Source organism: Geotrypetes seraphini, chromosome 5 (genome assembly GCF_902459505.1).
Source record: "Geotrypetes seraphini chromosome 5, aGeoSer1.1, whole genome shotgun sequence".
Taxonomy (NCBI): Eukaryota; Metazoa; Chordata; class Amphibia; order Gymnophiona; family Dermophiidae; genus Geotrypetes; species Geotrypetes seraphini.
The window spans coordinates 250,013,654-250,029,467 of NC_047088.1; the positions used below are offsets into that span (position 1 = coordinate 250,013,654).

General features: G+C 42.7%; 1 protein-coding gene across 5 annotated transcripts in view; it reads left to right on the forward strand.

Moving 5' to 3' along the window:
- Positions 1–15,814, forward strand: part of SEMA5B (semaphorin 5B) — a 653,562-nt gene that overhangs the window by 438,131 nt on the left and 199,617 nt on the right. For all 5 annotated transcript variants that reach the window (XM_033946987.1, XM_033946982.1, XM_033946985.1 and 2 more), the window contains one exon: positions 12,814–12,876. In XM_033946987.1, coding sequence (XP_033802878.1) covers positions 12,814–12,876 — 63 coding nt within the window. The remainder of the gene's footprint in view (positions 1–12,813; positions 12,877–15,814) is intronic.

A 15,814-nucleotide genomic window follows, 5' to 3' on the forward strand; every position in this document is an offset into this window, starting at 1 on the left:
GTCATTGCAAAGCCTTCCTAGATTCACACTGGCTTCCAATACAAGCCCGCATCCAATTCAAATTATATTGCATGTTATTCAAAACATTAAACGGAACGGCACCCACCCACCTAAACAACCGTCTAAACAGGAACCTCTCAACCAGACAGAGGAGAACCCAATCCCCTTTCTCCTACCCCCCTTTTAAAGGAACTAAACGCAAAAAGATGTATGACAACTTACTAGCAACACATGCAGCTAAATTGGACCCCACCATCACCAACCTACTGACAGCTTCAACTGACCTCAAGGCTTTCCACAAAGAAATCAAGACTGTACTATTCAAGAAATACACCCAAATGTCCTAACCCCTTCCTTTTCCCCTCTTGCCCCCTCTTAGCATCCTTACTTCAAAATTGTTTTAGACCTTACGTCTTTAATTGTATTCCTCTTCCCGGAAAAGTCCAGCTATCTTTTTGATGTACTAGGTCCAACGTCTTTAATTGTATTTCTCTTCCCGGAAATGTCCAGCTATCTTTTTGATGTACTAGGTCCAACGTCTTTAATTGTATTTCTCTTCCCGGAAATGTCCAGCTATCTTTTTGATGTACTAGGTCCAACGTCTTTAATTGTATTTCTCTTCCCGGAAATGTCCAGCTATCTTTTTGTTGTACTAGGTCCAACGTCTTTAATTGTATTTCTCTTCCTGGAAATATCCAGCTATCTTTTTGATGTACTAGGTCCAACGTCTTTAATTGTATTTCTCTTCCTGGAAATGTCCAGCTATCTTTTTGTTGTACTAGGTCCAATGTCTTTAATTGTATTTCTCTTCCTGGAAAAGTCCAGCTATCTTTTTGATGTACTAGGTCCAACGTCTTTAATTGTATTTCTCTTCCTGGAAATGTCCAGTTATCTTTTTGATGTAATCCGCTTAGAACTGCAAGGTACAGGCGGAATATAAGCCATTAATGTAATGTAATGTAATATTGAAGGATTGTAAAGAAATATTTGGAAAAAAAATAGTGTGCATTATTTATGAAATGGCCCTCGTATTATGAATGTTTTATGTGGAAACCGCTTTGGTTCAAGTAGTTTAGAAACTGTAGAAAAATAAATAAATAATAAAAAAGCAAAAAAACAAAACAAAAAAAAAGTCCCTTTGCAAGTATTAATTTATCTGGTTTTATATCCCATCCTTCCAGAAGAGCTCAGAACGGGTTACAAGTTTATATACATAATAAAGTGTAATTTATACAAAGTGATGGCAGGACATTGTCTGACAAAGATAAACATAGAAACATAGAAAATGAGGGCAGAAAAGGGTCACGGCCCATCTAGTCTGCCCACACCAATGACCCACCCCCTAGTTTCCTTCATGAAGAGATCCCACATGCCAATCCCAAACATGCTCCCCCCCCCCCCTTTACAAAACCGAAGTGTGGTTTTTAGCGCCGGCCACTCGTAGGAATTCTATGAGCGTCAGAGCTGTTACCATTGCGTCTGGCACTAAAAACTGCGATATGGTTTTGTAAAAGGGGGGGTCGTAAACAAAGCATGGTAAAAACATAATATGACAAACATGACATGGTGAGACATAGCATTGCATTATATTACATTAGAGATTTCTATTCCGCCATTACCTTGCGTTTCAAGGCGGAATACAAAAGAGTTATAGAAGGAGGGTTACAAAGTAAGATCACTGGTCTTTTCTTGTGAATGTAAAAAGTAGATCAGGTAGTATCGGTGAGATAGGGAGAAGATGGGAAGAAGGAAGGTACTCTTAGTATTAAGCCTTGACGAGCATACTATGGCAAAACAGTGTGGTTAACCTAGTATGACACGCAGGGCAGGATTTATTCTTTGAGGGCCCCTAGGCATACAAGTACATTGGGACCCCCTGGGACTGCCCCGCCCACACTTGACTTGGGTGCCCAGAACATGGTGAGAAAGGGCTGCCAAAGAAAGAAAGGAAATTGTAAATTAACATTGGCTACGTACTAGCAACCAAGATGGTGGCGGAGATGGCTGCACGCGAAGAGCTCTCTTCCTAAGTTACGTCTGGAGAACGCTGCTGTTTACCTACCTGTCCTTGTAATGGGGAAGCAGAAAGGATTGTCTCGGGCTGTGCCTCCAGCGGCCGCGACTCTTCGGCGGCTAGTCCAGACAACCTTACAAGGATTGACTCAGCGCGGAGAGCAGGAGACACAGCCAATTACAAAAGCGACCCTGCAACAAGCGGAGGAGCTTAGCACGGAAGGGGCTTCGCTAAGCCCTGATCAACGTCAGGCCCCTCCCCAGCCCGCATTGGTCAGTCCCACGCTGCAAGCTGTGGTCGGGTCTCCTGGAAGAAAGAGGGAAACGCCAAGACCTGGAGGAACGTCTGGGTGACCATTTTTTAAATAGATTAATGTTGTCGGGTGGGGGCCCGTTGCTGGGGGGAGGGGGGAGAGGTGGGGGCCTGTTGTCTTCTGAAAAAAAATGGCCTGGTAAGTCGTCCTTCAGCGGGCCCCCCCTGACTATTTCGGGTCCTAGTCACTTGCCCACTGGGCCTATTGGTTAATCCGGCCCTGATGACACGACAGTATGATATGTACAGGATAGAACCTAGCACGGTAGGCATGGAACGGCAAATATTGCATAGCACAAAATCAAAAAAGAACTGCAGAAAATATACAAGGTTCAGGAATTTTATTCAAATAAAAGTATAAAAATCAATAAAAACACTGATAACAACAACAACAAGGGCTCCTTTTACTAAGGTACGCTAGCGATTTTAGCACACGCTGCATTTCAGCACATGCTAATCCCGCGCTACGCGCCAAAAACTAACGCCAGCTCAATGCTGGCATTAGCGTCTAGCGTGCGCGCTAAAACCCACTAGCTCAGCTTAGTAAAAGGAGCCCTAAAAGTTGATATCCAAAAATTAGTTCTTGACGTAAGACATTCCGGACCCGACACGGTCCGTGTTTCGAAAAACACTTCTTCCTCCTGTAGAAAATGCTGCTCCGAGAAACCCTGATTGCAGTGTTTGTCGGAGCAGCATTTTCTACAGGAGGATTTATATCGCCTGCGCTCCTAGACCAATTGTTTTTATCCCTACGGTTCTTGGAGAACCTTATGTACTGAATATTTTGGACCCCTGAGGAAGAAGTGTTTTTCAACACATGGATCATGTCGGGTCCGGAATGTCTTACGTCAAGAACTAAAACAAAAAACAAAGAAACCAACAAATCTGCAGTGAAAGGTGAACACCAAAAACAAGAAAAAAAAACCCTGCAAAATGGAATGTACAAGGTACAGTAATCTTTATTTAAAAAGCATGCAAAATTGACTCTCATATACATGGAATACGGACCCAAAACGGTCCGTGTTTCAGAGAAACACTCCTTCCTCAGGGGTCTGGGATGTCCAATGTATCACATGTAGAGAGTGAATGTGGAAAACAACATTGTGTTAAAGTCATCAAAATTTTTGTATCGCAAGCAAGAAATTCTCCTTCTGAGCTGACGTACAGAGTGAGTACAGCTACCGAAAGTATGTCCAGGTTTAGGTCCGCCTGATCTCACCCATAACACACCTCCCAACACGCTCCTTTGATCTCTGGACATACAACTTCTTAGAAGTGCTGCTGTACATCCAGAAAGTTGGTTTTGATTATCGGCGCTTGGACGTCCCTGCTATTAGGACATCCAAGTGCCTACTTAGGCTGGTTTTTGGATGTTTCAAAGTTTTGATTATAGATAGAAACAAAGAAACATGATGGCAGATAAAGGCCTAATGGCCCATCCAGTCTGCCCATCTGCAGCATCCACTATCTCCTCCTCTCCCTATTGGCTAAGGTTCTTAACATTTGCATCTCCTCTTCCTATAGGCTAAGGCTCTGTGCACCTGCATTGTGAGGTCATAGAGCTTTATGGTTATAGAAACATAGAAACATGATGGCAGATAAAGGCCAAATGGCCCATCCGCAGCATCCACTATCTCCTCCTCTCCCTATTGGCTAAGGCTCTTAACATTTGCATCTTCTCTTCCTATAGGCTAAGGCTCTTTACACCTGCATTGTGAGGTCATAGAGATGCCCATCCGCAATAACCATTATCTCTTTCTCTCCCTGAGTGATCCCACGTGCCTATCCCAGGCCCTCTTGAATTCAGACACAGTCTCTGTTTCCACCACCTCTTCTGGGACACTGTTCCACGCATCTACCATCCTTTCCTTAAAAAAGTATTTCCTCAGATTACTCCGGAGCCTTTCACCTCTTAACTTCATCCTATACCCTCTCATTGAAGAGTTTCCTTTCAAATGAAATAGACTCGACTCATGCATATATATATTACGTAGGTATTTAAACATCTCTATCATATCTCACCTCTCCTGCCTTTCCTCCAAAGTATATAGATTGAGATCTTTAAGTCTGTCCCCATATACCTTATGATGAAGACCACGCACCATTTTAGTAGCCTTCCTCTGGACCGACTTCATCCTTTTTATATCTTTTTGAAGGTGCGGCCTCAAGAATTGTACACAATATTCTAAATGAGGTCTCACCAGAGTCTTATACAGAGGCATCAGTACCTCCTTTTTCCCACTGGCCATACCTCTCCCTATGTAACCTAGCAACCTTCTAGCTTTCGCCATCACCTTTTCAACCTGTTTGGCCACCTTAAGATCATCACATACAATCACACCCAAGTCCTGCTCTTCCGTCTTGCACATAAGTTCTTCACCCCCTAAACTGTACCGTTCCCTCGGGTTTTTGCAGCCCAAATGCATGACTTTGCATTTCTTAGCATTCAATTTTAGCTGCCATATTCAGACCATTCTTCAATGTTCGCCAGGTCTTTCTTCGTGTTATTCACACCATCCGGCGTGTGTACTCCATTGCAGATTTTGGTATCATCCACAAAGAACCTCATAGTATTTCAAGTATAGGTATAAATGAAGGCTAGTGATGCCAGATTCCTAGAAGCCCAAAGAATCAGGAGGAAATGCAATTTTTCAAAGCTTTATGGCCCTTATTCTTAATTGATGGTAATTGGCACTAATTAGCAGTTATGCACGTAACTGCCCTGACAGTATTCTATAAATTGTGCGCGCAAAAGCCAAAGTCACAACTGCAAGGGGGCGTGTAACTGGGAGAGGTATTGGCAAATTGGGGCGGGTTTGGCATTTGTGCACATAAGTTCTAGAATACTCAAGTTTCAAGTTTAGTTTCAAGTTTCAAGTTTATTAATTCTTTTGATTAATCGCTTAATCATAGTTCTAAGCGATGAACAATTTAAAATACATTCAAAGGGAAACAATACAATACAATACAATACAAACTTTGAACAATACAATAAGGTTAAGAATTAACTCATCATATTCATAACATAAGGTAAAAAGGGGTAGTGAAATACAATTTAATATAGAAAAGCAGAACAAAAAAGGAAAGGTACATGAGGGAAAAAAATAAAAGCATATTAATAGAATAAAATCAATGACCTGGGTATTAAGAAATTAAATATCAAAGGCATCTTTAAAAAGAAATGTTTTTAAATTACTTTTGAATATTCCCAGATCCTGCTCCTTTCGTAAATAAATTGGAAGAGCGTTCCAAGTCTGTGGTGCGGTTACTGAAAAAATAAATTGTCGTCTTGTGTTTATAATCTTAAGTGAAGGGATAGTTAATAAATTTTGTTCATTTGATCTTAAAGCTCTGACTGGATTATATGGAATTAGGCATTTATATATGAATGCTGGTATTTTATTGAGAAGAGATTTGAAGGTAAGCAAACAAAGTTTGTATGTTATCCTATGGATAACTGGAAGCCAATGTGCATTTTTTAAAAGAGGTGTAACATGATCAAACTTTCTAGAATTGGTAATAAGTTTAATGGAAACATTCTGAATAATCTGAAGGCGTTTAATTTCATTTAATGATATTCCCTTGAAGAGTGCATTACAATAGTCTATTTTAGAGATCACCAAGGAGTGAATTAGAATATTTAATGATGTTGGACATAAGAATTTGGAGATTGAACGAATTTTACGTAATCTATAGAACAGGGGTGTCAAAGTCCCTCCTCGAGGGCCGGAATCCAGTTGGGTTTTCAGGATTTCCCCAATGAATATGCATTGAAAGCAGTGCATGCAAAGCGATCTCATGCATATTCATTGGGGAAATCCTGAAAACCTGACTGGATTCCGGCCCTCAAGGACTGACTTTGACACCTGTGCTATAGAATGTTGTTTTAACGATATTGCTGATGTGATTGTGAAAATTTAATTTGTTATCAAAAATCAATACTATCAAGTTATGTGCCTAACTGGCTACCAGGTTAGGCGCTGCCAGGCGCCTAAATCTTGGCTGCCTAGCCAAGTTCCGCACGGAACTCAAAACTCTTTAATTAGCTTAATTGATATGGTACGTGACCATGCCATTAAAAAATTTTTTAAATGATTAATTATAAGTTCTGCATGGAACTCGGCATAGTGCCGACTGGCGCCTACAAAGAGACAACATACCTGCACCTATTCACACCTATCCACAAAGTGAGGAAGAATCAGCCTGTCTTTAGGGAGGGGGCAATAGGTGTGATATGACTTAGGCATCAGTGGGCATCTGTGTTAGGTGCAAATAAATTAGGCCAGGATAACCCTGGCTTAATATATCAGTGTCTAACATTATGACGCCTAAGGGCGCCTAAGTAGAGTTAAGTGCCGTTAGGCGTGATTCTATAAACATCTAGCGGTTGACAACCACGCTGAATGGTGCCTAGGAGTTAGGTGTGGCTAGTCATCATTTATAGAATCAGGCCCTCGGTGTGTACACAGTGGCGTAGTGAGGGAGGTTGGCGTCCGGGGCAGTGGCGCCTGGCATGGCAGAGCCTTGGGTCCTCCCCTTCCCCACTCTTCCCCACCACATGTACATCCCCCTGTAGACCTCTTGAAATGTTCACCGGTGCCAGCAACATCTTCCACCTGCCGCTTGCACCGGCCTTGGCTCCCTTCTGACGCCACGTTCTGGTCCCGCAACCAGGAAGTGGCATTAGGTGCCACAGGCCGCGATGCTATAAACAGTGCCTAAGTGTGATTGGCACTTGGCCGGTGCCATTTTTCTAGGCGCCATGTATAGAATCAACCCCTGAATTTTCAGAGTTTTTGGGGGGGGAGGGCAGCTAAAATCAGTTAAGCTGATATTTGTCCAGCACCTTTCGTTGTAACCTGCCTCGAAACATCATGACTTATATTCAATAACTCTTTATTGTAACCACTTCGCTGATTGGCCAGCTCATCTTGTTGTAAACCGCCTCGAACTATCATGGCTTTGGCGGTATATAAGAATAAATTATTATTATTATTATTAATTTTCTAACCAACTAAGTTATAGCAGCCAAAGATAGAGCTGCTTTTTATTTAATTATTGGGCTTTTTTCTTTTTTAAAATAAATCTTTAATAATTTTCAAATGTTAACAGTGCCATACAATGAATTTAAACATAAACACTACACAGAACGCACTTTAAATACACAAATAATTCAAAAAACAATCATTTTCTCCCCCTCCTCCTTCCCATAATAGAAGTACATATTTAATTTCAATAATATAGATAATTAAGTATAGCAAACAATAATACATTCCCCTCCCCCCACCTTTATAAAGAGATTCACCCAAGGTGATGTACAGCAGGTATAATACAATTTTGTTAACAGCATAAAAACATAAATACAGTGAATGAGGTAAAGTCAAAATTAGAAAATTGAAACTTATTAATAGGATTACCATGGAACTGTTCAAAAATATACTTATTAATAGCACTGAAATTCAGATAAGAGAGATATACCGGTAATACTTATGATGCATCTAATAAGCACAAATCAGAACATGCAATAACATAGTTATGACGCTAATGTTTTTCTATAATGCAGCTTATCCTTATAATACAGCCAAGGGATCGAATGCAGATATTAGATGCGTTGGGATAAAGAAATGCAGACGTAGCTGGTCAGCCAATGAATATCAGCCATCGACCAATGACCAGGCTAGCCAATAAGGGGGATATTCTATAAACGGTGTTGAAATTTAGGCGCTACCTAAGTTAATTGAGAAACACCATTTAAAACGGCGAAAACAGTTAAAATAAAGCACCTATGATGCCTATATCAAAGGCGTCAGGATCATGCCTACAAAGGCGCTATACGGCACATAATACCGCTAGAGGGGTGGCTAACGCTGGGAGTGCTTATGTAGACTCGATTCACTGCATAAATAGGCGCCAGAAATGTAGGCCTGGGAAACCCTGGCCTACATTTCCGGCACCTACCGTTCCCGGACGCACAATTCTCTCTACGGCAGGGATCTCAAAGTCCCTTCTTGAGAGTCGCAATCCAGTCGGGTTTTCAGGATTTCCCCAGTGAATACGCATTAAAAGCAGTGCATGCACATAGATATGTACATTCACTGGGGAAATCCTGAAAACCCAACTGGATTGCGGCCCTCAAGGAGGGACTTTGAGACCCCTGCTCTACGGCATCTTCGTGTGATTGGCACGAGCGACCACCGATATTGGCACCGTAAAGAGAATCCGAGCCTAACTGCTACTATTCAGCGGCCATCTTGTGCTGAATATTAGTGCGTAGCCAAGTAAGTGCGACTTAAGCGACCAGGAGCTATTCCTGTCTAGTTAAACAGCGCTGAATATCAGGAGAAATATGCTTCTCTTTGCTGGTGAGAGGAGGTCGCACATTTATTTGGAGCAAAATCATCTAGATGGGATTAACTGGCGCCCTGAATACAGCATGAAATGCCAAAACCCAGCCTCCGTAGGGGACCCTTGAAGCATCCAGGGGGCTGTCATTTTCATTGTGCTGCGTCTCTAATTACAAGGCTGATCATAAAAGCTGTTTCGGAGCTGTCTGAACGGATTAGAACACTCCAGGGGTGGCACCTTTGCTCATCCAGTGTATATAACTCGGGGAACAAAAAAAAAAACAAAAAACCAGCAGACTTTTATATCGTATGATGGCTATGTATTACTTTTTTCCTTAAACAAAAAATAAAACAGAGAGCTACAACCAATAAACAACGGGATTCAAAAATAGATCTCAAAGATAAGAAAAAGAAATCCCTAAAGAGTATATACCACAGAAAAATACTATAATATCAGAGCAATGTACTCAAATTGCAAAATTAGAAATATTGTACATATTTGTTAATTTAAAATTTGCAAAAATATCACAAAATTTTCATAGAATAGCATACAAAGAACACCATACAAACACTACAAACAAACCAGACAAGATATAACAACATATAACATATAACAGGCACTATCAAACCAGGCTGGAAAAAGGCCACACAAAAAATCATTGTTCTGATATTATGGTATTTTTCTGAGGTATATACTCTTTAGGGATTTCTTTTTCTTACTTTTTTCCTTGCCATGCCGGTATTTTCTGCATTATATTGTAAATGCAACCTGTCTTTATCTGTTTTTAAGTCCATTATTCCAATTTGTATTTTATCTGTATCGCATGTATTAGCTCACCTTGTTGTGAACCGCCTAGAACTTTTTCGGGATGGCGGTATATAAGAATAAAATTATTATTATTATTAATACTGCATTTATTATCTATCAGGGAGCCGTATTCAGTGCAGATTGGTTCTGTGGGCACAGAATGGGGAAAAAGAGTCTATTTGAATAAGGTTCATAATCTTTCCTTTTGGAACAGCAAAGCAGGTTTTTAATTTGCAAGTAGAATGTGATAACCATGCCCTTTGATAATCGGAGAACCTCGTGTAGCTTTTCCTCAGGAACAATTGCAAAGCAGGAAGCCTTTGAAGTCTTCAGTTATTTCCTAAACTTCTTTGCCTCAGTGACTGGTGTAGGCTTGAAAGAACCGGGTCCTGAACAATTTTCTTGTATTTTAAGGCCAGGCCTATCTGCCAATGTTGTCAGTCATAACCGTTATTTTAACTTGTCACTGTTGGTTGTCTGAAATACAGTGAATAGCGTTGGCATAATTTTAAGAAATTGTTGAAGAAAGTGTTTTCAATCAAGGAACTTAGCAAGTGTGTATGGGTGATTCTGTCTTGTATAGGTAACTTGGAACCCTCATCAAGCACACACTGTCCCGTCCCCCCCCCCCTTCCCCTATGACTATACCGCGATAGGGGTTATTAGCGCAGGGAGCCGCGCTGAATGCTCCACGCTGCTCCCGACGCTCATAGAGTTTCTATGAGCGTCGGGAGCAGTGCAGAGCTTTCAACGTGTCTCCCCGCGCTAATAACCCCTATGGCGGTATAGTAAAAGGGGATATTGTAGCTTTTTTAAATGGCAGTGGCTTAAGATAGGGGGCCCTGTTTGCTGAATTTTAACCACCTAAATTGCTCAGAAAACCCAGAGACGTAGGAAAGAGTTCTTGTCCTTGAGGCCAAGAGCTCTTGTTTTGGGGGCATTATTTCTTGTTAAATTTCCTGCAAAGTATTATGTATCTTACCAAGATAAGAATTTTCTTTTCTTTGAGCCTAAACATCTTTTAGAATTTATTGAATCTGCTTTAGCACCAGATAAGAATTGGATTATGAAGTTGTTCTTTAAAAATAGAACTAAAGAGTTCCTGGGTCAAAAAGTACAGATTTTTCCAGATGTTACCAAAGAGACTCAAAAACGGAGAAGGCAGTTCTTATTGTTAAAACCAGGAGTAATTTCAGTGGGGGGAAAGTTTTTTCTTAAATTTCCCTGTAAATGCATTGTTCTTCATGGTGTAGATAAATATGTTTTCTTTGATCCAATGCACCTAACAAATTTTGTGGCTTTGAAACGTCTTGAGAAAGAAAGAACAACTGGAATAATAACTGACTCATGATTAGAAAACTCCCTTTGATTTCAGCCACTTTGATTTGCTTATTATTGTTATTTTCTTTTTAATTTGTAAGTCACTCTTTGAAAATCTTGGATTCAAAAATTGGGGAGTACAGATTGCTTAAGTGTAAGAGAATATGTTATATGTTTTCTTCTTATTATATATGTTTTAGGATACAATCTTACTGTACAAGATATAATGCTTGATAATTTTTTGTGTAAAATGATAAATAAATAAATAAATTAAAAAAAAAAAGAATTTATTGAATCAAAAGAAAGGTTGGTAGCCATGTCTAATGATGTATGACCTACCATCTGGCTGTAATTCGGGAATCTAATGCCGTGACCTTAAGTTAATTTTTATTTCTGATGGAAGTTTATTTCTTTTCTTGATCCTCATTTTTGTGGACTAAATAAGAGATAGTTAATGTTTCCTTTATATGTTTTATTGAATATAATTTCTGGATCTGTAGCAATTTGCAAATGCAATGCTTGTATTAAAAATTGAAAATCTTATAAATTTAAAAAAAAAAACCCACCTAAATTATAATCAAACTTTGTATTTTCATGCAAATTGAAATCTGTTCCCCCCTCTATTAACTTGTTGGTTGTCTCAAACCCCGAACAGTTGGTCTCTTTACCATATGTTTGCATCGCAAATATAGCACGAAGAATATCACAATATATTTAACACGGCAACAGCTGTTTCTGATTGAATTTCATTCACTGGCTTTAAATATAATAATAATAATAATAATTTTATTCTTGTATACCGCCATACCCAAAAAGTTCTAGGTGGTTCACATTCATTAATTAAGGTCCGCGGTGACACACAAATTTACAAAATTTTAACAAAATTACAAAATTACAGAATTTTAACAAAACTTACAGGCAATGAAGAGGGGGGCGTGGGGAACTCTATAACTGAGATTTAGCAGAGGTAATGGTAAGACAGAAGGTAGGGTTGGTAAGCAATAACGAGAGTGAGACCAAGTGTGGAGAGGGAGGGGGGAAGGAGAGGGAGCAGAAGGAACGGGGGAGAGTGGAAAAGGGGAGAAGTCGGGGGCACGGGGGATTAAGAGCCCTGTTCATATACATATAAATATGTATCTCTGAGCTCTCCCCACCCTCTTCTCATTCCAGTATATATATATATAAATGAAGCATAAGAAGAGTGCATGTTTTAACACTGATTTAAATGAACAAAGTTTATCAGATGATAAAATGCGCACAGCAATTTCTGATTTTATAAGTGCATGTGTGTATGCATGTATAAGTATACCTTAAAACTTTGACGTGGGGTTGGTTACCCAGATGGCTCCAATAAAGGGCGGACGGCTTGAGACATCCGGGTTTTACTTCCACTGAAAGCAATGGACGCAAGGGGAACCGTTAGAGACATCTGGGTTTTACTTGCATCGAAAGCAACGGAAGTGAAACCCGGCTGTCTCGATCCGTCCTCCTTTTTCTGGATCCATACGGTAACCCTAGAACAGGGGTCTCAAAGTCCCTCCTTGAGGGCTGCAATCCAGTCGGGTTTTCAGGATTTCCCCAATGCAAATGCATGAGATCTACGTGCATACGCTTCTTTCAGTGCATATTCATTGGGGAAATCCTGAAAAAGCCGACAGGATTGCGGCCCTCAAGGAGGGACTTTGGCATCCCTGCCCTAGAATATGGCTAGTCCGAGGTGCCTTGTAAATCGCATTGAACTCCTTCTGGGGCATATTAGCGATCCATAAATACTGATGTAATGTAATCTGTACGGAGGAGGGTCCTTGAAGAGACAACAGAATTTCCCGCCTTTCAAAGCTGGGGGGGGTGGAGGGCAGAGTTGGCACCTTCTGAAAAGAACGCACGGAGGTCTGAACCCAGCCTAGCCAGAATGCCAGTCTTTCTACTTGTTATGCACACGCATGTGCGGATTGGCCGAGGAGCAATGGGCCGTGGGCTTGTCATGTGACTTGTGCATTTTCTTTGTTTCCTAGGCAACCGAATGGGGCTCAGATGAGGACACCAGGAGGTCCTGTCAGAGCAAAGGGAAAACCGAGGTAAGACGCAGTTTCACACCAACACAAAGGGAGTCCAAGCGAAGCTCTTTTATTTCCTAAGCTTCGGAAACTTCACACTGGCTGCGTCTGCATTTTATCCATCTGGCACGCTTTGTTGTTCCTTTGTTTACGAGGAACGGCAACAGATATAAAAAGGCCACATTTCAAAGCCCTCGTTTCCCCCCTCCCACCGCTGTTAGATCAGCTCAGCATCAACTTTCGGTGCTGGAAGAGGCATAATTTTGTGACAAGCCGGGGGTCAGCACGGTGGCACTGCTGGGTGGGTAAGCTTTTGATTAGCCTTAAGCGGCACATGTGCGGAAGGCGGCCTTGCCCACTCTATGCGCCTGGTGTAGTGTGACCATATGGCTCCAGAAAAAAGGGGACGGATTGAGACATCCGGGTTTTACTTCCGTTGAAAGCGATGGAAGTCAGGAGAACAGATTGAGACATCTTGGTTGCTTTCAACGGAAGTAAAACCCGGATGTCTCGATCCGTCCCCTTTTTTTTCCTGGAGCCATATGGTCACACTAGCCTAGTGTGATTTGACATTTGCCGGTGACCTCATAGCTCCGAAGAATGTTCCGCTCCAAGAAGTGTTATTTATTGCACTAAATCCTTTATATACTGCCTTTCTGTGGTACAATCAAAGCGGTTTGCATATTAAATTCAGGCAATTTCTCTGGCCCTAGTGGGCTCAAAATCGAAGCTTTTTTTGCCTGGGGCGATGGAGGATTAAGTGACTCGCACAGGGTCACGTGGGGCTGCAATGGGAATTGAACCTGGTTACACTATTACGCTGCGATGTTGGGCTTGAAAAGAGCAGTTCTATAATCTAGGCTACTATTATGTATCACTTATATAGCGCTGAAAGGCGTACGCAGAACTGTACATTTTGACATTTATAGACGTTCCCTGCTTGGAAGAGCTTACAATCTAACTTGGACAGACAAAGATGTGACATAGAGGGTAGGGGATGCAGGACCCAAGGTGAGAGGTGTTAGGAGTCGAAAGCACGCTCAAAGAGGTAGGCTTATAACTGGGCCTTGAACACTGCCAGAGATGGAGCCTGACGTAGGGATTCTGGCAGCTGGCTCCAAGCATACGGTGCAACAAGGCAGAAAGGACGGGGTCTGGAGTTGGTAGTTGAAGAGAAGGGCACAGATTAGGAGGGACTTACCAGCTGAGCGGAGCTCATGGGAGGGGGGGGTGGATCATAGGGGGAGATAAGTGAAGAGAGATAGTGAGGGGCAGCTGAATGAGTGCATTTGAAGGTCAGTAAGAGGAGCTTGAATTGTATTTGGAAATGGATGGGAAGCCAATGGAGTGACTTTAGGGGAGAGGTAACGTGAGTAAAGCGGCTCTCCCGGAATACGAGTCGTGCAGCCGAATTTTAGAGGGACTGGAGGGGAGCGAGATGGCTAAGCAGAAGGCCTGAGAGTAGCAAGTTGCAGTAGTCTAAAGCTCTAGTGTACCAAGGGCAGGGCGGTGCAGGCGGTCTGCCCCAGGTGCTGGCAGTAGGGGGAGTGCATAGAGTGGTGGTGGGGCTGTGGGTCCATATGTCCATGGCTGTTGGTTCTGCTGCCCCTCCCCCTGACCTCAACTTCCTGTTCCGGGGCAGGGGACCAGCAGGGCTGACAGCCACATACCTTCAGACTGCAGCCCTATAACTACTCCGCGCACCTCCTTCCCCTCACTGCCTGAAGGAGGGGCATGCTTTGGTCGGAAGAGGAGGTGCTCTGCCCTGGGGATCCGTTGATCCAAGTGCGCCACTAAATCTAGGCACCCACATTGAAGCACTCCAGGGCTTGCATTAGGGGTGGGCAAACAGGGCAATTGTCCTGGGCGGCCTTTTCACAGGAGGCCCCAAAACTTCCTGATGTTGAAAGAGGATCAGCCTGCATGCAAGCTTTGGGGGCCCCCGTCCCTAGAATCTGCCCTGGGCCCGCTCATATCTAGCACTGGCCCTGATACACACAATGTGCAAGTAAACGTTTTGAATAATAGCACACTAGCAGGGAGTTTCCATGCTAATCTGCAAATGCCAGCAGGATGACCAACTTTTAAGGTACTTTGGGGTCCAGGTGGGCTTGGGGGGATATCTGGGTGGGCTTCGGGGGATGTCCATCCGGGTAGGCTGGGGGGGGGTTCCAGCAGGAGGGATTGGGCATCCCTCCAGCCGGTGATGTTTGCGGGGGCGGGTTCCCCAATTCTCTAACTGACGCTTATGACAGGCGGCGGTTAGAGAATCGTGGTGTTAGGTGAAGGACTGACCCTTCCCATGTCTAAAAGGTCTTGTTAGGGGCGTTTGGGACTCGGACAAATTTTGGGTCCAGAATAGTGTAAAGATAGACATAGTAGCAGTCTGGGCAATTAAACGCCTGGACATACAGGTAGGCCATTCTTAAAAAAAAAAAAAAAAACCCCACCTCATTTTCAATGTATTTTTCGAGAATAGACATTTTCCTGCTGCTGACTTTGGGGGTGTCAGGTCAAAAGCGTGCCGGGACAAAGGCGCGCCCAGACAATTGAGCGCAGCACGGAGGCGTGCGCCGCTCTAAATTACTGTTTTTAGGGCTCCGACAGGGGGGCGTGGGGGGGAACCCCCCCACTTTACTTAATAGACATCGCGCCGCGTTGTGGGGGTGTTGTGGGGGGTGTGGAGGGTTGTAACCCCCCACATTTTACTGAAAACTTCACTTTTTCCCTGTTTATAGGGAAAAAGTTCAGTTTACAGTAAAATGTGGAGGGTTACAACCCCCCAAACCCCCCATAACGCCGGCGCGATGTCTATTAAGTAAACTGGGGGGGGTTCCCCAACAAAACCCCCCGTCGGAGCCCCTAACAACTGTAATTATGTGCGGCGTGCGCCTCTGCGCTGCGCTCAATTGTCAGCGCGTGCTTTTGTCTTTCGCGCCGTTGTCTATGAACCGACTTT